Source organism: Cottoperca gobio, chromosome 12 (assembly GCF_900634415.1).
Source record: "Cottoperca gobio chromosome 12, fCotGob3.1, whole genome shotgun sequence".
Lineage (NCBI taxonomy): Eukaryota > Metazoa > Chordata > Actinopteri > Perciformes > Bovichtidae > Cottoperca > Cottoperca gobio.
Window position 1 is genome coordinate 17,025,590 of NC_041366.1, and position 21,924 is coordinate 17,047,513.

At 42.1% G+C, this 21,924-nt stretch overlaps 1 protein-coding gene across 1 annotated transcript; it reads right to left on the reverse strand.

The window, feature by feature from the left end:
* Positions 1-255: 255 nt before the first annotated feature.
* LOC115016597 (metal transporter CNNM4) lies at positions 256-20,543 on the reverse strand. Its single transcript, XM_029444457.1, is given in 9 exon segments — positions 256-1,932; positions 6,237-7,009; positions 7,365-7,540; positions 11,944-12,040; positions 13,178-13,347; positions 13,734-13,868; positions 14,712-14,855; positions 19,053-19,548; positions 19,550-20,543. Coding segments are annotated over 8 exon segments (2,730 nt in total). The 5' UTR covers positions 20,510-20,543; the 3' UTR covers positions 256-1,932; positions 6,237-6,457.
* Between the last annotated feature and the right edge of the window lie 1,381 nt (positions 20,544-21,924).

Sequence of the window (21,924 nt, forward strand, 5' to 3'; positions counted from 1 at the left end):
GGTACATATTTTAGTACTGTCCGTTTGGCCCACTTATTACTTATTTATTGTTTTTGTCTCATGTGGGCAGAGCAAGCTTTTAAGTTTGTCTATAAAGTTTTTGTGTCTGTGAATTCAAAGACATATTTCAACGTGACTGTACAACAAAGATGTCTATTCTCGTCTATCTTCCACGTTTTTAAGTATGAAATTTGCTTTTAATTGATGAACTACTTTAGCTGGAAAGATAACAGCTTACACACTTAAGAGGAACATGTTTCTTTTCTGTCATATACTCCCCCAACATTTAGTTCTCAGTGTCGTACATTATTTTATTGAATAAAAAGTATCGTTTTAGGACAAAGAATGTGAACCATCCTTTTAACTGAGTTGCACAATAGTTTTTAATTTGTCCAAAGTCATAAAACACATATTCCCTGTCATGTATCAATGTTTCTATTTCAGTGCATGAGAAGAAGTGCAGGATTAGAAATGACAGGAATATAATAACTCGCTTCCTTTTGATAACATTTCAGGATCCACCCACACATCCTGTAAACATTTCTCACATCAGTTAACATGAAATTAAAAAAATCCTGCAGACTAAAAGAAAACTTAATTTGCAGAAATCCACAGAAAACTTTTGTATATGAATCAAACAAAGACAGATTTTCTGTAGAGAAATATATCTCAGGTTTATTAACCTCATAGATTTCTTCAAATGCCTTACAGTACTTATAAAACAGTATGTACACATTGCTTTAAAGTTACACAATCCATGTTTGGAAGTGTTCCTCCATCTTTGTTCAATCATTACAATAAAAGAAAATGCACAACCAAATCAAACATGTAGCCATGTCTGAATATTCAAACCTGCCAAACAGGTATCTACTTCACATACCCTGGGGATATGAAAAAAGGAAAATAACTTTACTTCCGTATCTGAGTTTATAAGAGCAAACTGGATTCATTTAAAACATTGTTGCAATGCTTACTTATGAATACTTTTGTATTTCAGGAGCTTGAATTATCTCAAACCTGCACTGCGACTCTGAATACGGCCTGATCTCTCTTTGCGGTACAAAGAAACCTCAAAAGAAGGATGATAATAGATGCAAAAAACATGTTTTGGGGCACTTCACTCTCCTCACCTTTGTTTCTGCATCGCTTCACATGCATGAAACCCTAAACGATTGAAACAATCCACTTGTGAATGATACAGTGTGGAAAACTCACTGGCCTGAGAACTCTGCACCAGAAAATATTTAACCTTCGTACAGGTCTAATCATCACACCGCTGCAGGGCTAAAAACAACACTACAGGAGTTGCTGATAAGCCCTGCTCCCCGGCTCCAGTCCCATGATAGAAAAAAAAAAAAGGTCTGAACAATTAAAACGGCTTAAGCGAATCAGACCGGTAGTCAAAGCCGCAGGAATTTCAATACTTTTGAGCGGCGGGAGACGAGTCAAGATAAGGGCAGGGAAATAATAGACGAGGGAAACTGAGAAGGAAGCGTGGGAGGAGACGAACAAGAGGGAGATATAGGATGGCGAAGGATGACAGGAAAGGGGAAGGATGGGAAAGGAATTTTGGCTGAGAAAAAAAAGCTTTGGTTATCATGTCAAAATATTGAAGAAAGCTACAGACGATAGGAGTAAATTATCATTTGAGGTCAACTCTGTGCAATGTTTATTGCTATTTAATGCCTTCCTAGCAAAACAATGGGGGAATAAAACTTGGAATAACATCTCATCTCTGGTTATAAATAGAGCTATTTTTAACTTCTCTGTCAGCATCACACAAATGCCCATTTCTTCATGTACAGAGTATTTACAGTAATATCACACAAACAGCAATCAGGGAAATGAACACAGTGTTTCTGGGTAAATGAACCCAATAAAGCTGCGTCTTACAGCTGGAAGCCCGTTTCACAGAACCACACCTTCAGGTGCCTATAACAAAACAAAAAAACAATAAATACAATGTTTACAATAAATACAACATTAATAAGTAGAACAATTGTTTGCACATTTCCCAGTACACAAACTGGTATTCACACAGCCAACCAGTGGCTTCACTGGAAACCAGTATAAGACCAATTGCTACACGAGACCTATATGAACCAGCAGGCAGGTCTACATTTTCTTCCAATAGAGGGTAAGGCTGTATATTTTCATTTAACAAGCAGGTATTTCCTCTCAGGTAAATGAGCTGGAAGGTGCTGCTGAATGAAATCTATGTTTTTCACAGAGTGCCGATCTTCTCCAAGACCGGATTCACCTGCTAGGGGGACCACCGGGGTAAAAATGAGCTGCTGGGGCCACATTAACCCCCCCCCCCCCCCGTCATTCCTCCACCCACTCTCTGTGCATTGCCTGGCCCCAGGTTTGCTGTGTGGACATTTGGTAAAGCAACAATAAATGTATTAACATGCAAGCACACAAATGAAATAAAAGAAGATCATGAAACTTGATTTTGACATCTTCCAAGACCTCAAGGTAAGAAAATACTATATTATATTTATACTATATATGATTTTGGGCTTTAGTGTTGCATTTACCCAATCTTTTTCTAAACACCACAGTGAACCTGGGGCTTTTTTTGTGGGACCCCGGCGCAGGTTGTTAATCCAGTTTTGGGACATCATCCCACAAAAAGGAGAAATGCTTTGGAATATTCACTTTAAAGTGTTTTTCAAATCAGTGCTAGCTTATACAACAGTTGTTAACTTTTTTATCTTCTTCAATAAATCACTATATCATCAACAAAATAATTTATCTTCACAGTCACTTAGAATTGTTTCAGTGTCACTGCATACATAGGAAAAACAAAATAGGTAGATTACATGCTAGCAGCTTTAACATCTGAGCTCAATGAGCTGCTACAGTCGTCTTCATGTTAATCTCTTTATCTCCACTGGAACACAACCAAACTTCCTCCGACTCCTCGTCTGCTCTAAACACAGGTTGATAGGTTCAGTATCATTATACACACACACACACACACACACACACACACACACACACACACACACACACACACACACACACACACACACACACACACACACACACACACACACTACACACACACTGTTTAAAGTGGCATACAGACATACATTTGCCCAGTTACAGGAAGTGACATGAGATTTTCCACACCACATTTAGCTCCGACAGGGAAACATGCAGTGGAATGTTTGTTGTCCATTAAATCTCATCAAGTTATTGTGCTGCGAGTGTTTTCAATATTTAAGTGTCAATCCTTAACCCCGGGCTTACTGCGAGCTCAAAGGTTAACACATACGCGTGTGAAACACAAGTTAAAGATGAGCTTACTAGCTTTCTTGCTGAGCGTTAGATGAGCAGATCAACTACGCTTTAAAGTCTGTCCATTAAATATGAAGCCACAGCAAAGAGATGGTTAGCTTAGCTTAGCTTTGAACTTTGGACAGAGCCAGGCTAAGCTAACCGCGTCCCGGCTGTAGCTTCGTACTTAACGTACCGAGTGGTATCAATCTTGTCGTCCAACTTTTGGCAAGAAACCGTATTTCCTAAAAATGTGGAACTTAAAATAAGACAGAATCAGGGCCGTGGCTTCCATTCAGGACACTGAAGTCACACCTTCTGGGTTATCTTTGGGATAATAGCAACCTTGGGGGAGTAAAGCAGTTGTTGACTTTCAGTTGTTACCTAAATAATTATTAGTTTTTTTGCAGAGTAAGAAGATTGATACCTCTCTCATATGAAAGGTATCAATCTTATGATCTGATAACTCTCAGGAAGAAAGCAAACTCCATTATATAAGACTATAAGAAAACAATTATATATATATATATGTATATATAAAAAAAAGGAAAAACCCCACATTTTGTGGGATTGGGGGGGGGGGGCTTTCATTTATGACCTCAGTATTCCTAAAATCCTGGCTACGGCCCTGCTTACAACCAAAACTGTCCAGAGCAACAGAGTAAAAGAGGTTTACAGTATGTAAACAGAACAGCAGATGGTAATTGCTGCTAAGCATTACATTACTTCTTGCTCTGTGTGATTTGGTCTTCATGTCATGTCCTGTCTGTTTTGGCGTCAGAGTGAACCCATATTTGCGTGCTTAGACATACAATAACTCAGTGGAAAGCAGGAAATAAAATAAAAAGCCCAGTGTAACTTCCATCCCAGAGTTCTGACATCAGTCCACCACTTCAGGTCAGTGAACGCAGTGTAACAACTCAAGATCCAGTTTGGTCAGCTCTTCGTGTCGTGACATGGTGAAGGTTTGAGAAGGAGCTGGTGTCGCACCGGGCTCCTTTCACAGTGAGGAATATTTAGTGAAAGCCTGAAGAATGCAGCTTAACTTAAACTTAAACTGTTTTCAACAACCAAAGAAAGCTAAAAAATAAATAAATTCTCTAAAATGTAAAAGAACAAATTGAATGTCATTTACATTCATAAATAAATATTACATAAATAAATATTTAAATATAACTCTTGGAAATTAAAATAAGTTTAAACATATTGCCTTGCTCAAGAGGTAAGCCCACCTTCACATCACTAGTTCTAGTGACTTAAAGGACCATACCGATGTTTTTGCAAGTTTTACAGGTGTAATCATATCTAATTTATATTATTACTATTATATACTATTATCCATTGCATGCATGAATGTATTTGTACTTTTCAGGCTGCCATTGGTTTCAATTAATTTCTTTACTGTATAAAAATCAATTAGCAGACTCGAACTATTATCAGTTAATACATTAATAACAGTAAATTAACAATCAAGTTTGCGTAATTAATTTAAAAAAAAACTTTTAAAGTGTAGTTTTTGTTATTCCATTTACTTATTAGCCTTCCCTGCACATTATCTCTTTAATTTGAAAAAGCTATGCAGCACGTAATAATTTAAAAATAAAGTCCTACCCACAGAGCAGCACAGGAAGCTCCGATTGGTCAGAAGTGTTAGTGCGAGTCTAGCCAATCAGAGCTCCAGTTCTTATTTATAAGGTTTAAATTGCAAAAATAGTCTGATGCAGATGATTCAGTTAGTATTAAATGGGCAAAAACATGCAAAATCACTGGTATGGTTGTTTAACTTTCACTGCGGTGACTCTGGTCTGCTGGCAGCTCAACTGACTCACTGACGGTTAAATGTATATGTTTACGTCTGCCTTAATAAAAGCCGCCTTACCTCCGAAGAACACACTCAAACAAACTGCTGTTCTATAACTAAAATCATACTTATTTAAATAAAACCCTCACGTTTAACTTTGTAGTATTTGGAAGTTCCATTCTTTGGAAAAAATAAATGGAAATTGAGAAGCAAATCAAAACAACTGAGTTTTCTGTTAACGTCTTATAATGTAAAAGGTTCAGTTCACATAAATTACAGACAAAACAACAAAACAACCTGCAAAAAGTTTCAGTTTTATGTGATCAGGTTTTGAGATATCTGCCTCTGAGGTCAACATTGAACATTTTGAATTCTCCTCACTTTGTGTGTGTGTAAGGTAATACAATTATCCTGCAGGATAAAACCTTTTGGGGACATATTTGTGGAAACAGCACATCTGTAAAATGTTGGTTTCATTACATTGAACAACGTTCTTTGGCTGATGTGAGGCGTCCATGTTTGATAGTTTTTTAGACTTCCTAATAAGTGAGAGTTAACTCAGATATATCGGGAAAAACTTTTTCCTGGTTATTATTACAACTTGCAAGTTGACATGAATTAACAAGTCAGAAACTTGTAATTACTATAACTCCGATAGGACATGAAAGCAGCATAAGACACGGCTAACAATTTCCTATTTTTGATAACAATTTTGACCAAAAAGTACACGGATCAAACCAAATATCAACGATATATTTGCTGATTTCTTAACAAAAATGCATTTTAATTTCACTTTAACGGCAACGTGCCTTTCCAGAAACGATGTCCCAGTTATTGTGAACAATCCACAGACCCCACTGTGGTCATAGAGAGGATTTAGTCGCTCCTATGGAGACTGTTCACAGGGAGGTCTGTAGATGATCCACAGAAACTGGGAAACTGTTTCTGTAAAAGACACGTTGCTGTTCAGTTAATTTTTCACTGAAGTGAAAGCAGAAATCTCAATACCTGGTCAAATAAAACCCAAACCAGCTGCAAGTCTTTTTGTAATCCTGGTGAACTGATCCTTTAAAAAAAAACACACAAACACACACACACACACACACACACACACACACACGCACACACACACATTTCCAATCATACTCACTAGTGTGCCATCTCTGTAGTCTATTCTGGATCTTTTTTAGTGTCGGGAGGGGGGGCATGCAGGACGGGATAAAAGAGGATCTATGTTTACAAAATACACATGAAGTGCTGATCATCAGCAAACCTCAGACGTCTACAGAAAAGTTCAGGAGACAACAAGCAAACAGGAAACAGGAAGTAGTGCGAGTGTGTGTTGTGTGAGTGAGTGCACAGGGACTTTAGTTAGATGGTGCTTTCAGTGTGTGTGTGACTGATGGTGTGGACGTGTGGGTTAGGGGGTGCCTGGGTGTGGCTGGGCCTGCGCGGGCCCACACAGTTCTGCTGCTCACTGAGCAGAGTGGTGGTCTCTCCCGGCCCGTTGTCCGGGCTAGTAGAGAGAGGCGACTGCTGGGACTTAGAGGAGAGGGAGGAGGGCAGAGATGGGTTGGGGTTAAAGGTGCACGTCGCTAAACTCATGAAGGATGAAGGGGGTATGGAGAGGGGTGTGTGGTTGCTCGGAGGGGGGGTGGCTTGGGGCAGAGACTGGCTCGGTGTGCGGCGGGAGGAAGAGGCGGCTTGGGACAGAGCAGCGCGGCTGCTCGGCGGCAGCTGAGTGTGAGACGCCGGTTGCTTTGCGGGAGGAGTGACCAGCGGCAGAGGAGCGCGGGTCCCCGGTGGTGTCACAGGGGGCAAAGACACAGACGTGTCCAGACGAGTGTGACTGCCCTCTGGAGACTGTGGCGTGCTGTCCAGCCTGGACGCCAGGAGACCGTTCTGGTACTGAGCACGAGTGATCTGAGCAGAACAGAAGAAGATACAAATGTTAGGCGGGTTTTTGTCACAATTTATGACTGTAAGTTTAGATGCATGGACCCAGTAGTAGAGCTGAAATGATGCCCCCTATTTCTTTAGAGCAGGTTGCTCAGAACTACACATTGCACTTTTAAATTAAAGCCGTGTCTAGTTGGGGCTCCTTGTCACATTTCTCCAGGTCCAAACAAGGGAAAATTGGAAAAGGGATTGCAACACTGGGTTTCTTTAAATGAAGTATTTTTACGTTAATGTGTTGGTACTTTCACATAAGTGAAAGATCTGAATAAAGTTCTTCTTCCACCACTGATTACAGTAGAGTTGTCTGACCGGTACTTACCTTCACATACTGCAGGTCTGTGAGAGCACGTACGCAGAAATCTGGGATGTACTGGAAGGGGGTGCCCGGGATCTGAGTGATGCTCCCGCCGACGGAGCCGTTATCTGGAGCGCGCTCAGTGCAGCTCAGAGACGCCGAGCGGTTGAGGTTGCCACTGTGTGACGGAGAACGAAACTCTGGGGATTAACGGAGAAGCGAGTGAGCGGGAGGGTACGGAGCCAAAGAAAACAAAAGAAAAAACACTTAACAAAAGCAGAAAACACAACAAGTAACAACAGGTAAAAAATGATGTGAAAACAACATGACTGATGAGAGTGGGACTCACTGCAGCACATCACACAAATGCATATTAATGTCAACATCACACATGGACTATGATGATCAATGGAGGAGATGAGATTGTGACAAACATGCGATGAGGCGAAGTGCATCGCTTGAGCGTTTTATGGCTAAAACAGGACTCTCTGAGCTCAGAGGACGAAGCTCTCTCATTGGCTTGTTTTAGTGATGTCATGGAGAGTGATGCAATCCTTTTAATAGTGGAAAGTTAAAGGAGAGCGTCAGTGATGATCAGAGAACTTGAGTTCAGTGTCGTTCAGAGGAGATCAAGTGGGAGGACATTTGTGCTTGTAGGAATATTTCAACATTTTGGTAAATACTCTTTTTTCTTTCCTTCCAAGAGTTAGATGAGAAGATTAAAACAAACTTTAGCGCTACCGCTCATTAGCTTAGCTTAGCATAAAGACTGGAAACAGGGGGAAACGGTTAGCCTGGCTCCAAGGAGCGTCTCTGAAGCTGACAAATGAACACACTATATATCGTTTTCTGATGCAGATTATACAAACAACTTATAACCTTATTACCTTTGGACGGAGCCATGCTAGTTGTTCCCAGTGTATATGCTAAGCTAAGCTAACTGACAGCTTCATATTTAAAGGACATCTTCGTCTTCTCATCGCACTCTTGCAAAGAAAGAAAGCAAATGAGCAATTTTGTCAAACTATTCCTTTAAACAGAGGTCTACGGTCAGATGAACTTACTCCTCTTGTTTATATAATGTCAAAGGAGTTATGTTATCAGCTGTGACTGATTATTTCTATAATATAATAATAATATAATCTATTGCAGAGCTGAAACAATCAGATTAATCAACAGAAATATTAAATGATCGTTTGACTCAACAGGCAGAAACTTAGCTCCTCCTAGTGTTTCAAATAAGAAATGCTTTTCTCTGTTATATTTTAGGGAAGTAAATATCTATTGTTTTTTTACTCTATTGTAATTTAAAGACTCTGGGATTTTTTATATTTTCTTTTTCCGAGATGTCCAGTAAAAATAAACATCTTGCACAAGTTAAATGTTTACTGTTCACCCAAACGTCGGCATCCAGCTGACATGTATACAACTTAAACCTTTTCATATTTGTATTTATAGAAGATATCTCTGCACACCTGAATGTGTGAGGCACAACTTAAATGTAAATTTAAATGTAAAATTGGTGGCAGTTTCAGACCGTTATGTCTTTAGGCATTCTTGTACAGATGCTGGTATTTAGACAATATTTAGCATTTGAGAACTTTGGCTTTTGTTTTAACTTCAACACTAGTTTTGAACCGTTTGAAATGATAACCAGTCGTACAATTTAAAAAGCTCAAACTATCAATCACACCCATGTTGTCAGTGTGAATGAGGTCAAAGGGGACTCAAAAGGGCCAGCGCTTAGTCAAAAAAGGACAAAAGGCAAATTAAACTTTACCGTATACAATACTTGATTACTATTATGGGCCTGTACTTGCTGGATCAGGACTCTGAAGATGATTTAAAAAAAAAAAGGGGGAAATGGTGAAGAGGCTTAAAGAGGAACCCCCCCCCTCCCTCCCTCCCTCCTCTGGCCCATGCGAGTGTTTACCTGGGAAACGAGAGAACAGAGAAAACCTCTTTAGTGAGAGGCGTCGTGGAGGGGGAGACGCCACTGATGGGGAGAGAGGAGGGGTGACGGCTGAGAGAAGAGGAAGAGGAGAGGAGGAGGAAGGAGCAGAAAGAGAGATGAGCTGGTTTATTTGTTTTGTGTAAATCACATCTGCGGCGGGAGGTTTTCCTTTCACTCATAAAGACATTTGTCTTGGTTTGTCGTCTTCTTCAACCAAAGAGGATAAACTAACACGCAGAATGAGCCTCTAAGCTGATTAGTTGGAATCATTTTCAGCAGCTCTGCAACAAAACACTCCACGTCAGTGTGACTCTAGATAGATCCAGTTTAATTTAGTGACATGTATTAACCAATTTCAATAAAAGATACAGAGAAAAAACCACACGACATAGAACAGAACCAGCTATCTCTACATACACAGCACGGCCGAGATTACTGTGTGTGTGTGTGTGTGTGTGCTGTGGGTCATTTCAAAGTAATGTTTTATTTTATGAGTCTCGTTTCCTACAATCTCCTAAGATAAGGTAAGTGATAATACATATAAATTAACTTGGTACTAATCATAGGAGAGAATGGATCGCCGCACAGAAGGTGAGCAGGGCACGTGAAAACCTGGAATTCTTCTACAAATAATTGAACAAATATCGGATGAGGAATGGTCACGTGGTGGACAGATACGTTCGACACTGCACATGCTGCACACACACGGACTTGCATAATGTGCACATGAAGTACAGACAGTTTAACCAGGAAACAGGTTAACAGGAAGGAAAACAGGAGGAGCAGAAGGAGAAGGAGAAGGAACAGGAGGAGGAGGAGAAGGAGAAGGCGTAGGAGAAGGAGAAGGCGTAGGAGGAGGAGGAGAAGGAGAAGCAGGAGAAGGAGCAGGAGGAGGAGTAGGAGAAGGAGAAGAAGAAGCAGGAGAAGCAGGAGGAGGAGGAGAAGGAGAAGAAGGCGTAGGAGGAGGAGGAGAAGAAGACGCAGGAGGAGGAGAAGGCGTAGGAGGAGGAGAAGGAGAAGAAGAAGCAGGAGAAGGAGAAGCAGGAGAAGGAGCAGGAGGAGAAGGAGAAGAAGGCGTAGGAGGAGGAGGAGAAGAAGAAGCAGGAGGAGGAGAAGGCGTAGGAGGAGGAGAAGGAGAAGAAGAAGAAGCAGGAGGAGGAGAAGAAGAAGCAAGAGGAGGAGAAGGCGTAGGAGGAGAAGCAGAAGGAACAGGAGGAGGAGGAGAAGGAACAGGAGAAGGAGAAGGCGTAGGAGGAGGAGGAGAAGAAGCAGGAGGAGGAGGAGAAGGAGGCGTAGGAGGAGGAGAAGAAGCAGGAAGAGGAGGAGAAGAGGAAACAGGAGGAGGAGGAGGAGAAGAAGAAACAGGAGAAGGAGGAGCAGGAGAAGAAGAAGGAAAAGAAGAAGAAACATAAGGAGCAGGAGGAGCAGGAAAAGGAGAAGAAGAAGCAGCAACAGGAGGAGGAGGAGAAGGAGGAGCAGGAGAAGAAGGAACAGAAGAAGAAGAGGAAGAAGAAGAAGAAGAAGAAGAAGAACAAGAAGAAGAGAAAGAACAAGAACACGAAGAAGCAGGAGAAGAAGAAGAGGAAGAGGAAGAACATTACATCAGCAGTTGTGATGCTGAACCACTAGGAGTCAGCAGTGTTATGTTGTGGTTTATAGAGATGCTTCCTGGATACCGACAGATAACATTTTGATCCAACTAAATTAGATCAACCCAAGGTCACCTTCAACATTAGCTTAGTTCAGGGTCATGTTTAACAAATGACAGTTATTTTGTTGGTGTGTTTTTTTATAAAGAAATCATAAATGAAATATAAAAGATACAAATATTAGTCTCTGTGGTCCATTTCTCAGGTGTCACCTGCCGGCTCGGGCGAGAGAAGAAGAACTCTGTCTGAACTCTAAGTGTTTCCCTATTAGGATTAAGCCTATCGACTTTTCCACTGCTCTCTTCAAACACACTGCTTTTTTTAAGTCACTGACACGGCACTGAAGGAGCCTCAGCAGGTCGTGGAAAGCAGAAAGACATAAAGAAAGATTATTTCTTGTCTTCATGGCAGCGTACGGCTGCCACCAATGCAGGACTTTTACTAGTGTGTTATTAATACTTTTACTGAAGTAAGGGATCTGAGTACTTCCTCCACCCCTGGGGTGTAGTAATAACAAGAAAAAACATGTCACAACAACATGCAAAATATCTTGCTATAGTGTGAGAAATATTTGGTTATGTAATTTGAAAAACCTCTCGTCATAATGTTACACTGAGCTGAACCAACACTTCACATCACTCCCATGTGGTCGGAGATACAGGACACCTCAATGGAGAAGAGCTCGCTTCAGCAGGAGTTTAGTTCCCTCTGTAATAGTGCTTCTGAACTGATCTGCCTCTCCAACACTGGGATGATATAGATACATACATGAAGTTTTTGTCTGTGTTTCCATCTGTTGCCATCTGTACTGTATGTGCAGTTGCTGTGTGTACCGGTACATATGTTGTGTACCAGCTGTCAAAACAAATATCCCTCTGGGACAAAAAGATCTAAATCTAAAAATCTATTGTTCGTCACTGTGCAGTAAAATGATGCAGTACAGCTTCTCTATAATCCCCTTGTGTGTATGTGTGTGTACATTGTGTATGTGTGGTCTCACCCAGGGATGGTGAGCTCAGAGCCATGACTCCGTAGTATGAGAACGGGCCGGTTTCAAACTTCATGTTTTCGTGTCCAGCTTCTACCTCCACTCGCCCCTGAAACACACACATATGGTTTAATAAGAACAGTCTCACAGTGTGTGTGTGTGTGTGTGTGTGTGTGTGTGTGTGTGTGTGTGTGTGTGTGTGTGTGTGTGTGTGTGTGTGTGTGTGTGTGTGTGTGCAAATCAGTCAGGAAAATCTTCTGTGCAAAATCCAGAAGTCTTCTCATGTGGCAGGTAACAGAAACACGTTGACATCCTATAAATATTACATCCTGCCACAGGTGCTGCTCTGGTCCAGTGTCTCTTTACCTCACACACACACAAACACGTATGTAGTCGAGAAACAGGAGCAGCTGTGCTCAGGTTGCAAGCTGAGTACCTGCAGTCACTTTATCCACACCTCAGGTGTCGACAACAAAGCCTCCACACACACACACACACACACACACACACACACACACACACACACACACACTTTTCTGCATATTGGAAAATGAAAGTAATCAATGAAAATAATTATTAGTAGCCCTTTTTGTTTAAAACCAAAACTACAAACACAATAAGTGAAAATAAGTGATGTGTTTAAACTGCTACACACTTAATATTATTAAGCTATTAAGTAATAATTTATTATTAATATCGGCCAGTGTAAAATTCATAAAGCAACGTCAGTATGGGAACAATTTATTAATCATTTTGTACTTTGACTGAATAAAAGCATGAAGGTCGCTTGTTAGTGTAAACAAAACAAAGAAGTTCACTTAATTCTCTTGAGGCAGGGATGTCTTAAAGAGTTGATGAGTTTAGCGCCCGTATTTGTGCTAATACCTGCTGCAGTCTGACGCGGTGACCCGGGATTAACCCGTTTATTCACCAGTTTAAACTCTGTCGTCTAATCTCACTTCATTATGACGCTTTTACCAGCCGGCGCTTTATTGCGGTCAACATGACTATTCTCAGTCTTAACATCAGGACATAACTTCTTAACATCCACATTTCTCTGCATCCTGATGTGGACCATTCTGCATAATAAGTACTTAAACTTTGAATATATTTTGATGCAAATACGTTTTGTTGCATCCTGCACCCTTGTGAATGCAGGACTTCTTCATCATTATCTCACATCAAGTATAAATATCGTACATATTTATGTAGATTGAAGCGCCTGTATGCAGATGTGAACGTGTACCTGCAGAATGAGGATGAAGTAGTCGACAGGTTTCCCTCTCTGGTAAATGAAGTGCTGCAGTGAGCGTTTGTCGTTTTCGTTGAACTTGAGTTCCTGGATGACGTCCGGGTGGCTGAGGACCCTCAGTAAGACTTTCTCTGTGATCTGGAACGGGCTGAACAGGCTGACCTCTGGTGGGGGGGATTGGATGAAAACAAAGACGATAATGCAATATACAAGTCTGTATTTTAGAGAGCATTTTTATATATATATATTTTTATATATATATATATATATATATATTTGTTCATTGCGTAATAAATGTCTCTTGTGATAGTAGAATTGCTTATACTATGAACAAACAAAACAGAATATATTTGTATATTAAAAATCAAGACACAATATAACCGTAAAAATTAGAGACTGTTCTAGTCAGAAAAACTTCACAGCAAGGTCACCGTGTCTCAGTCGCGCAGTGACCGGGCGGTAATCTCTCTGACTGCAAAGAATCAGGCGGCTGAATGACGGTGAAACAAATCAGTGCTGCTGGCTCGCTGTGAGATTAGCCGCCGCTCACCTGTAGCCAGGAAACGATGAGCCGCAAGCATGAGCTGAGGAGATATCTTCACTTTACTGTCGCCCTCCTGCTTAAAGGCCGAGAAGTCGGGCTTGTTTTTATTGGGGTCCACCTTTTTCCTATTTCTGTTGTCCGCTGCAGGGGAACAAAAAAAAAAAAAAGGTACGAAGACAATAAAATCGGTTCAGCATCAAACCACAGGGTACAAATATCAGAAAAGTGCATCTGTATAATGTTACACAGAATAAATACAACGTAGAATAAAGTAACGGATTTTAATACACTAGATATATGCAATATGAGCAGTATGGACATAGTAGGCAGTGCAGGGATAAGTATAAAATATATAGTGCAGAGTGTGATTACAAGTAATGCTAACAGTAGACGGAGAACTGATTTTAAAAAGTTAAAGAACAATTTCACAGCAGACAGAAACATAACAAGTCTCCACCAACTTAATGTTGACAACAAGACTCCAGGAAATATCTGTGCCAGGCCAAGAAATAGTCCCGCACAAACCCCCCCTGTAAAACTTGTTTTTTTTTAGTTCACATTTTTTAACAGTTATAACCTCTCTATATCGTAGTTTCATTGTAACTTGCATGTGCCTTCACACACATAATAATAATATGTGTTTTTATATTGCTACTGTTGCTGCTTCACATTAAAAGCATTCAACTGGTGAAACATTAAGTGGCTTTTATTGGGAAGCAGTCACAGGAGTGTGTCCAAAAAACAAGACAGCAGTCGATTTGTTACTGTTGAACAGAGCCAGGCTAGCTGTTTCCACCTGTTTCCAGTCTTTACGCTAAGCTAAGCTAACCAGCTGCTGGCTGTAGCCTCAGCAGACACTCATATGAGAGTGGCATCAATATTCTCATCTAACTCTCCGCCAGCTGGCAAATAAGTGCATTTCCTAAAATGTTGAACTCTTCCTTTAAGTCAAACTGTGTCGAGTGTGTACAGCCGCTGACTCACTGTAAAGGTCAGACTCATCCAGGATCTCTGACTTGATGATCTCCTCGATGACGTCCTCAAGCGTGACCAATCCCAGCACCTCGTAGAACGGATCTCCCTCCCCCTCGTTGTTCACTTTCTGGACGATGGCCAGGTGGGATTTACCTGGAGAGGAGAGGAGAGGAGAGGAGAGGAGAGAGAGAGAGATCACCTGAAGGTTACAACCAGCTGCTAAAAAGCGAATATAAAACATTTGACATTCCCCAAAACTGGGCTGTTAAGGCAACAACTGGCAGGAAAGTAGGACAACATCAAACATGACAAGTTGTGAATTTCACTGCAGCTGCTGCTTCCTAAACTTCAGCAGCTGGCCTTCAAACACATTCAGCTACATGAAAATATCCTTTCTTGTTTTTCTATTTCAGATCTGCTGTTCGATCTGTCAGTGGATTTATCCTGCCGGCTGCTGCTGGGAGGACAGATTGATTCCTTAATATAGCCCAGACTGGACTAAGAGCTTTGCAGAGAAAAGAGCTGTAAGAACTGCCAAAACAAAGATAAAGAGGAGGGAGAGTGGGGGGGGGGGGGGGGGGTGGGGGGGAGAGGCGGAGAGGGCTGGGAAGAAATAACAAAACATTAATCCTCTCCTCATTAAAGAACATATAAGAGCATTTTGCTTGCTCATGTTCACAAACTGCATGTAGATCTGCAGCAGTGTGGCAACAAACAAACCTGACATCACTGGATAGCTGCCAATGACAGCTGAGTAAAGGGGACTTTATCTGGTGAACAGGAGTGAGGCTGCCAGGTCAGAAACCTGTCACAGTTCCTTGGCATCAAGCCGGCAGCAGCGTCTATTCCCTTCAGTGATGATGGTGTGCCTGCATGTATGTGAAACTCAAAGCAACCCGAAATGTCCCCGTCAGGGTGCAGAGCAGGCCGTTTCCAGGCTGAAAGAGCTGATGAGCAATTGTATTTATTTATTTAAATATATAAAAAAAAAGTCAGTATGAATTATTTTGGGTCTTTTTGACTTCATTAGATTGGACAGCTGCAGAGAGACAGAAAAGGGAGAGAGAGGGGATGACACGCAGCAAAAGGGCCACAGGTCGGATTTAAACCCGGGCCACTGCGGTACGGACTCAAAGCATTCAGTACACGAGGCGCCTCTCGAGCCCAGCAGTGCAAACTACTCAATCAAAACCTAGACCTTTTTGACTACACAAAAGGAAAATAATAAAAGTATGTTCTGCAAAACTAAGCTTGATGAAAGCCTGCATGACATTGTAGATAATAACAACCCCCACCCCCACCCCCACTGACGGATAGCTGACTTTACCAACTTCATGAGACACAACAACAAATTGCATACCAACATACTATTCAGTACGACATCCGACTGCATAGTATGTGGATTTCAGTTTATACTACATTAGCACGGATTTCTGAGTATGACGTGAGATACTGGACATACTCAACCGTCCCAAAATGCATTGCAGCTCTTCAGTTCTCTGCATCTGCTTGGGTTTTGTCTGTTTGCATGTGTTTTTCGTTATGTAGCCATGCGTTGAGGTCTCAGGGCCGACGTACGAATCAGTGCAAAGCAGAAGCCAGTGTTAAACCGGCTGACTGACTCATCCTGAACGCTAACATCAGCCACTGTCACGACCAAACACAGAACCAAGCCTGGCGCCGTTGTAATGTACAGTCAGAACAACGCTGCAGCCAAACAGCCACTGACATCATCAAACAGCATCATCATCCTCAGCTGCTCTGAAAGCAGAACACACTGATCTGATGTAAACTGTGTTCCCTCTAACAACTCTCTCAGTCTCCCCCCCCCCCACCCCCCACAGGAAGGTCAGAAGTCACAGTCAGCAGCCCTGCAACAAGTTCATATTAGTGACTTTACTTCAGGGCACATCAGGAGGATAAACATTATCTGGCACGCAGACTTCAACCTTGAAGTTAAAGTAAATCAATTACAACTATTTTGACCAATGCCAAACAGTCAATTATGCAGCTTATAAAATGTGAGATACACATGTCATATACGATAGTAAACTTGGTTTTTAAATTGTAAATCATACAAAAACAAGGCATTTAAAGAAGCCACCTTGGAGTCTGGGAAGATATGACGGACATTGTTCCCTTTTCTTCTGACTTTGTATAGATGGTATGATGAATATAAATAATACCCAGAAATAATTGGCAGACTAATCTCTAATAACAAGTATACATTTTACAGACTACATGACTTTTGAAAAGAGTTTCTGGTACTTTAAGGATTTATCTCCTCTTGTCCAATCAGAGTGCTTCTTTTTAAGATAAGCAGAAAGCAAACATCGCTACAGGGTTACCGTCGCTGCAGTCATCATTAACAAAACTGAGTGCGATATTTGAGACATGGAAATAGACATCCAGCTGCCATTTCCTGGGGCATGATGTTTAAATGATGCTTATGCACAAAAACACCATTTTCTGACACATGAACTATTTATGAATACTGTGTAGAGGGGAAAGGATGAGGTGGAAATGTGGAATCTAGTTAGTACGAGTTTCACCGATTGGGTGATTTTCATACTTGCAGTATTTGGAGTGACCTCTAAAGTGTCCATCAAAGTTCATAACTTCTGCGTGATCAATAACTATGTTTATATTGCTCATATCTGTTTGGAGATGAGCACTATAAACTAAATAATAGATTGTTGGAACAACAATGATAGTTTATCTTATTTGTGATGAATTAGTGATAACACAAAAGTGCTATAAAGCCACTAATGGTTACACATTCCTTTTTGCAATGAAAGGCCGGCGAAGATGACACGAGTACTGATGAACAAACGGGTGCATTAAGGGCGTGTCTACATCCATTTATGCCGAATTATGGCCGTTAACAATGAGGCTTGTGCATATGCACACAGATCCACAATGACTGAGATGCGTCACACAAAACAGAAGCAAAGGCACAGCTTTATAAATCGGATTTAAATCAAGTTGCTGTGTTTAATGTGCCGTGTTTGCTGCTTTACAAATGTGAAGAAAAGCATTTGATATCTTGAAATAGCATTATTATCAACATCATATAAGCTGCAGGTGCTTCATTGTTATCAAACCGGCTTTGTATTCAAGGTGTAGATATCAGCGCTGAGATTTCCAGCACTAATCCAATGCGCCTGAACGTGCACATTTTCATCCCATCATACATATTAGCGCAGCAGCTGATTTCCCAGATTAGTTCCTGCTCTCTGATTGAAGATGATCATTAGTGAAATCCGCTGCTGCAGTGCTGACGGGGGATGAAAACCTGCAGCCAGATTACATGACACACTGAAGCCAATAAATAAAAAAGCACATGGTATAACATCCTGATCCATACAAATATCAGTTTTTGTTGTGAGTTTGCAGAATTCAAATGCTTTAGTGTCTCTCAATCAAATATTACTTGTATTGTTTTTTCAACATTTCCTGGCTGTGAAGCGAAGTGACGTTAGAGTTAAAGCAACTATGTTGACAAGTCATTTGTTTTGCAAATTGGCAAATTCACAGGTTCTAGCTTCTCAAATGTTCTGGTTGTCTTAGTCATATAGTAAAATGAACATCTTTAGGTTTTAGACTGTACGAATAACTGACAATTTGCTCTTATTCATTTTAAAAAGGGTTAATAAGTGAGCTTTAGTGGTGCTGCTAGATAGATTGTGTTATATTTAGACAGAGCCATGCTAGCTGCTTCCAATCTGTATGCTAAGCTAAACTAACTAGTTTAATCTTTAATAATGCATTAAAATTGATTTGTTGATTATATTTTGTAAGTAACTAAAGTTAATTAATGTAGTGGAGTAGAAAGTACAGTATTTGCCTCTGAGATGTAGTGGAGTACCAGTATAACATTGCATAAATACACAGGTACAAGTAATCGTACATTGCTGTGGGACACTTTGTGTTAAGGTAAAATACATGATTGATGCAGAAGAAGAAGAAGAAGAAGAAGAAGAAGAAGAAGAAGAAGAAGAAGAAGAAGAATGTGTGCATCATCAGGATCACAACTGGATGAGCTGTGCTGATTTGTGGATATGTGTTGCTCTGTGCAGAACATTTGTTTTGTTGCATACGAGTGCTGGAATGTAGGCTGGGTTGTTCCAGCCATCAATAGTACTGATCGATACAGAGAGACAGAGCCTGCTGAGGGAGGGGGGGGGGGACAGGAAGTGTTTGTGTGGATGCAGTAATGGCTGCAAACAAACCCCAGAACAGCTGATTTCTCTGCAGGTTTCTCAGAGAAATCAGCTGTTCAAGTGTTATATGATGACACACACACACACACACACACACACACTGCACACTTGCACACTGCTGACACACCTTTCTTGAACTCCTCCAGCATGGCGTCCAGTTTAGTGTCATGAAACACAAAGTGCACCGGGTGGTTGTAGAACTTGGTGATGGTCTTCAGGGTGGTGCAGTCGTCCGGGTCCACAAACGCCAGGTCCTTCACGTACAGGATGTCCATGATGTTGGACCTCTCGTCGTCGTACACGGGGATACGAGTGTAACCACTCTCCATGATCTCAGACATGAAGTTGAAATCCAGCACAGCATCCGCCTGGATCATGAAGCAGTTGCCTATGGGCGTCATGACATCCTCTACAGTTTTGTTCCGGAGCTCCAGAGCGCCCTGGATCATGTTGAGCTCCTCTTTCACAAGGTCGTTGTAGGGCTCCGTCACCTTCAGCATCTCCACCAGCTTCTCCCTGTTGTACACAGTGCCGATCTCCTGACCCAGCAGGACGTCCAGCAGCTTGCTCACAGGGAAGGACACCGGGAAGGTAAGCAACATGAAGAACTTGGTTACCATGATAGGTGTTGGCTCCTACAGCCAACCCGTGGCGGGAGCACAGCGCCTGGGGGACGATCTCACCGAAGATGACAATCCCAATGGTGGAGGCCACCACGGCGCCCAATCCTGATCCGATCAGGTCATCAAGGAGGATGGTGAGGGTGGTGTTCACCAAGACGTTGCCCAGGAGCAAAGAGCAGAGAAGATAGTTCCCTTTGCTCCGGATGGGTTCTATTTTTCTTGCGTATTTCTTCTCCTTGTCGGTGCCACAGCTCTGGACGATGCGCAGCTCCATGGGGTCCAGTGCCATCAGCCCCAGGTTCAAGCCGCTGAACATCCCAGAAAGCACCAGCAGACAGGAGATGAGGATCCCCTGCAGCCATATGGGCAGAAGGGACTTCTTCTCCTCCACCACCAGCAGCCTGCCATCACTGTCCCCCAGCAACACCCACCTGCTCACATCCGCGCTGCTCCGCGTGCACAGGGCGTACTCCTTTTGCGGCTCGCTCTTGCGGAGCGGCTTAATGAGCAAGGTAAGCAGCCCTGACGTGCCTCGACTGCTGACGTTCAAGAAGGTCCCGACGTTGATGTCCTTCGTGAAATCTACACAAGTCCTGTCCGGCGCCTCCATCATGCCGCTGCCGCCCCTCGCCACCGCTACCGCCTCCTCCCCTTCCTCACCTTCGTCCCCCCCGCCGCCGTCCGCGATCTCCGTGAAGCGGATTTGCGTCCAGGCACCCGAGTGGAGCTGCACCCCGTAAAACCGGAGCTGCACGGAGCTCTCCTCAGTCACCTGGATGACACCGTCGTCATTGGTGCTGGACGGCTTGTCGCTCCTCTCCAGCCGCATGCCGAGCACTTGGCTGCCGCCGCCGCCCCTGACGCCGGACGCCGCAGTTTCTGTGCGGCCACCGACTGCGCTCCACAGGAATATAATGAGAGTGAGAATGTAACCCTGCTGCCCGCTCCATTCTGTCGCCATGTTTGTTTCACTGCTCGGCGACCTGGGGCCTGACGTCATTTACTCATGTCCGAGCGGCTCCGCCCACTGCCGCCCCATCACACACACCCACTTTATCACCGCCTACCGGACAGCGACAGGTAGAGCTAATAAACAAACTCCCCCTTCCTCCTCTCTCTATCTCTCTCTCTCCCTCTTCCTCACTCACATACGCACAACTAATAGTCCGTTATTTGCATGCTCTATTTCTGCAGCAGGTAAACATCCCCAAATTATGCATGCACCCTGCGTCACCCTCCACTCACCCCCACCTCCCCCCTCCCTCCACGGCCTTGTTATTGTCTCTCGCTCGGGGCAATGCGGCACACAGCGGATGGATGCTGCTGCTGCTGTTGCTTGCTACTGCAGCCAGCGGTTTCACATCCTCCAATTGTATCCGGAGCCAACTGATGTTATGTAAAGGCACATGGCATCTGTGCACCCCCATCACCCCCTCCCCTGACTTCTTCTCCCCCTCTCTCCACCTCCCCTCCCCTCATCCTCATCCTGCACCATCCCGCATCCCTCTGGCACCGAGCCCGGCCCGGCCTGCTGGATGCAGAGACTCTCTGTAGCTGTGTTTTCACAATAATAATAACAATAATAATAATAATAATTATTATTATATATAATAATAATAATAATAATAATTATTATATTATTATAATAACCACTTTTCCCCACCCAACCCTAACTCTGTTTACAAATGTCCTTGTGTTGTTACACCTACACTAAGAGCAACACAATGTGTACACACTTACTTGGCCATTAAAGCTGATTCTGATAATCATAATAATAATTAAAATAATAATATTATTATGATAATACTATTAATTTATTTAGGGTTGCTCAAATGGGCATCTTTATTATTAGGTCCTAATATTTGATGACCAATAGTTATGTCATACAACTAACAGCATCTTCCCCTCTCATTGCCACCTGGTGGTCAGACCAGTTCAAGTGAATCTGGTGTGAAATGCTGGTCAAAATGACCAATAATTATTCATTTGTATTGTAAATACCAATTAGAAGTACATTAATAAGACTTTGGTTGAAAACCTTGGTCTGTACTGAATATTGTATATTCCATACTTAATACTTTATAGTATTTGTTATATTATACTCCACTCCCTGATCACTTTATTCGAACAGAATAGAAAAATATATATTTTGTTCACATGATTTTGTGAATTCTGTCATAATGAGTATTTAGATTTAGCAAGATTATCATCAACATCCTTCATATATGAAGCATAAATGTACAATTATCAAACACATGATGGTCTGACACTGAACTCAATGAATGATGTGATAAAGTAACGCTTGCTCTCTTCCTCTTCTCGGTGTCTGTGTCGTCCTTCTTCTTCACAAAAACTTCAGTCAAGTGAATATAAAGA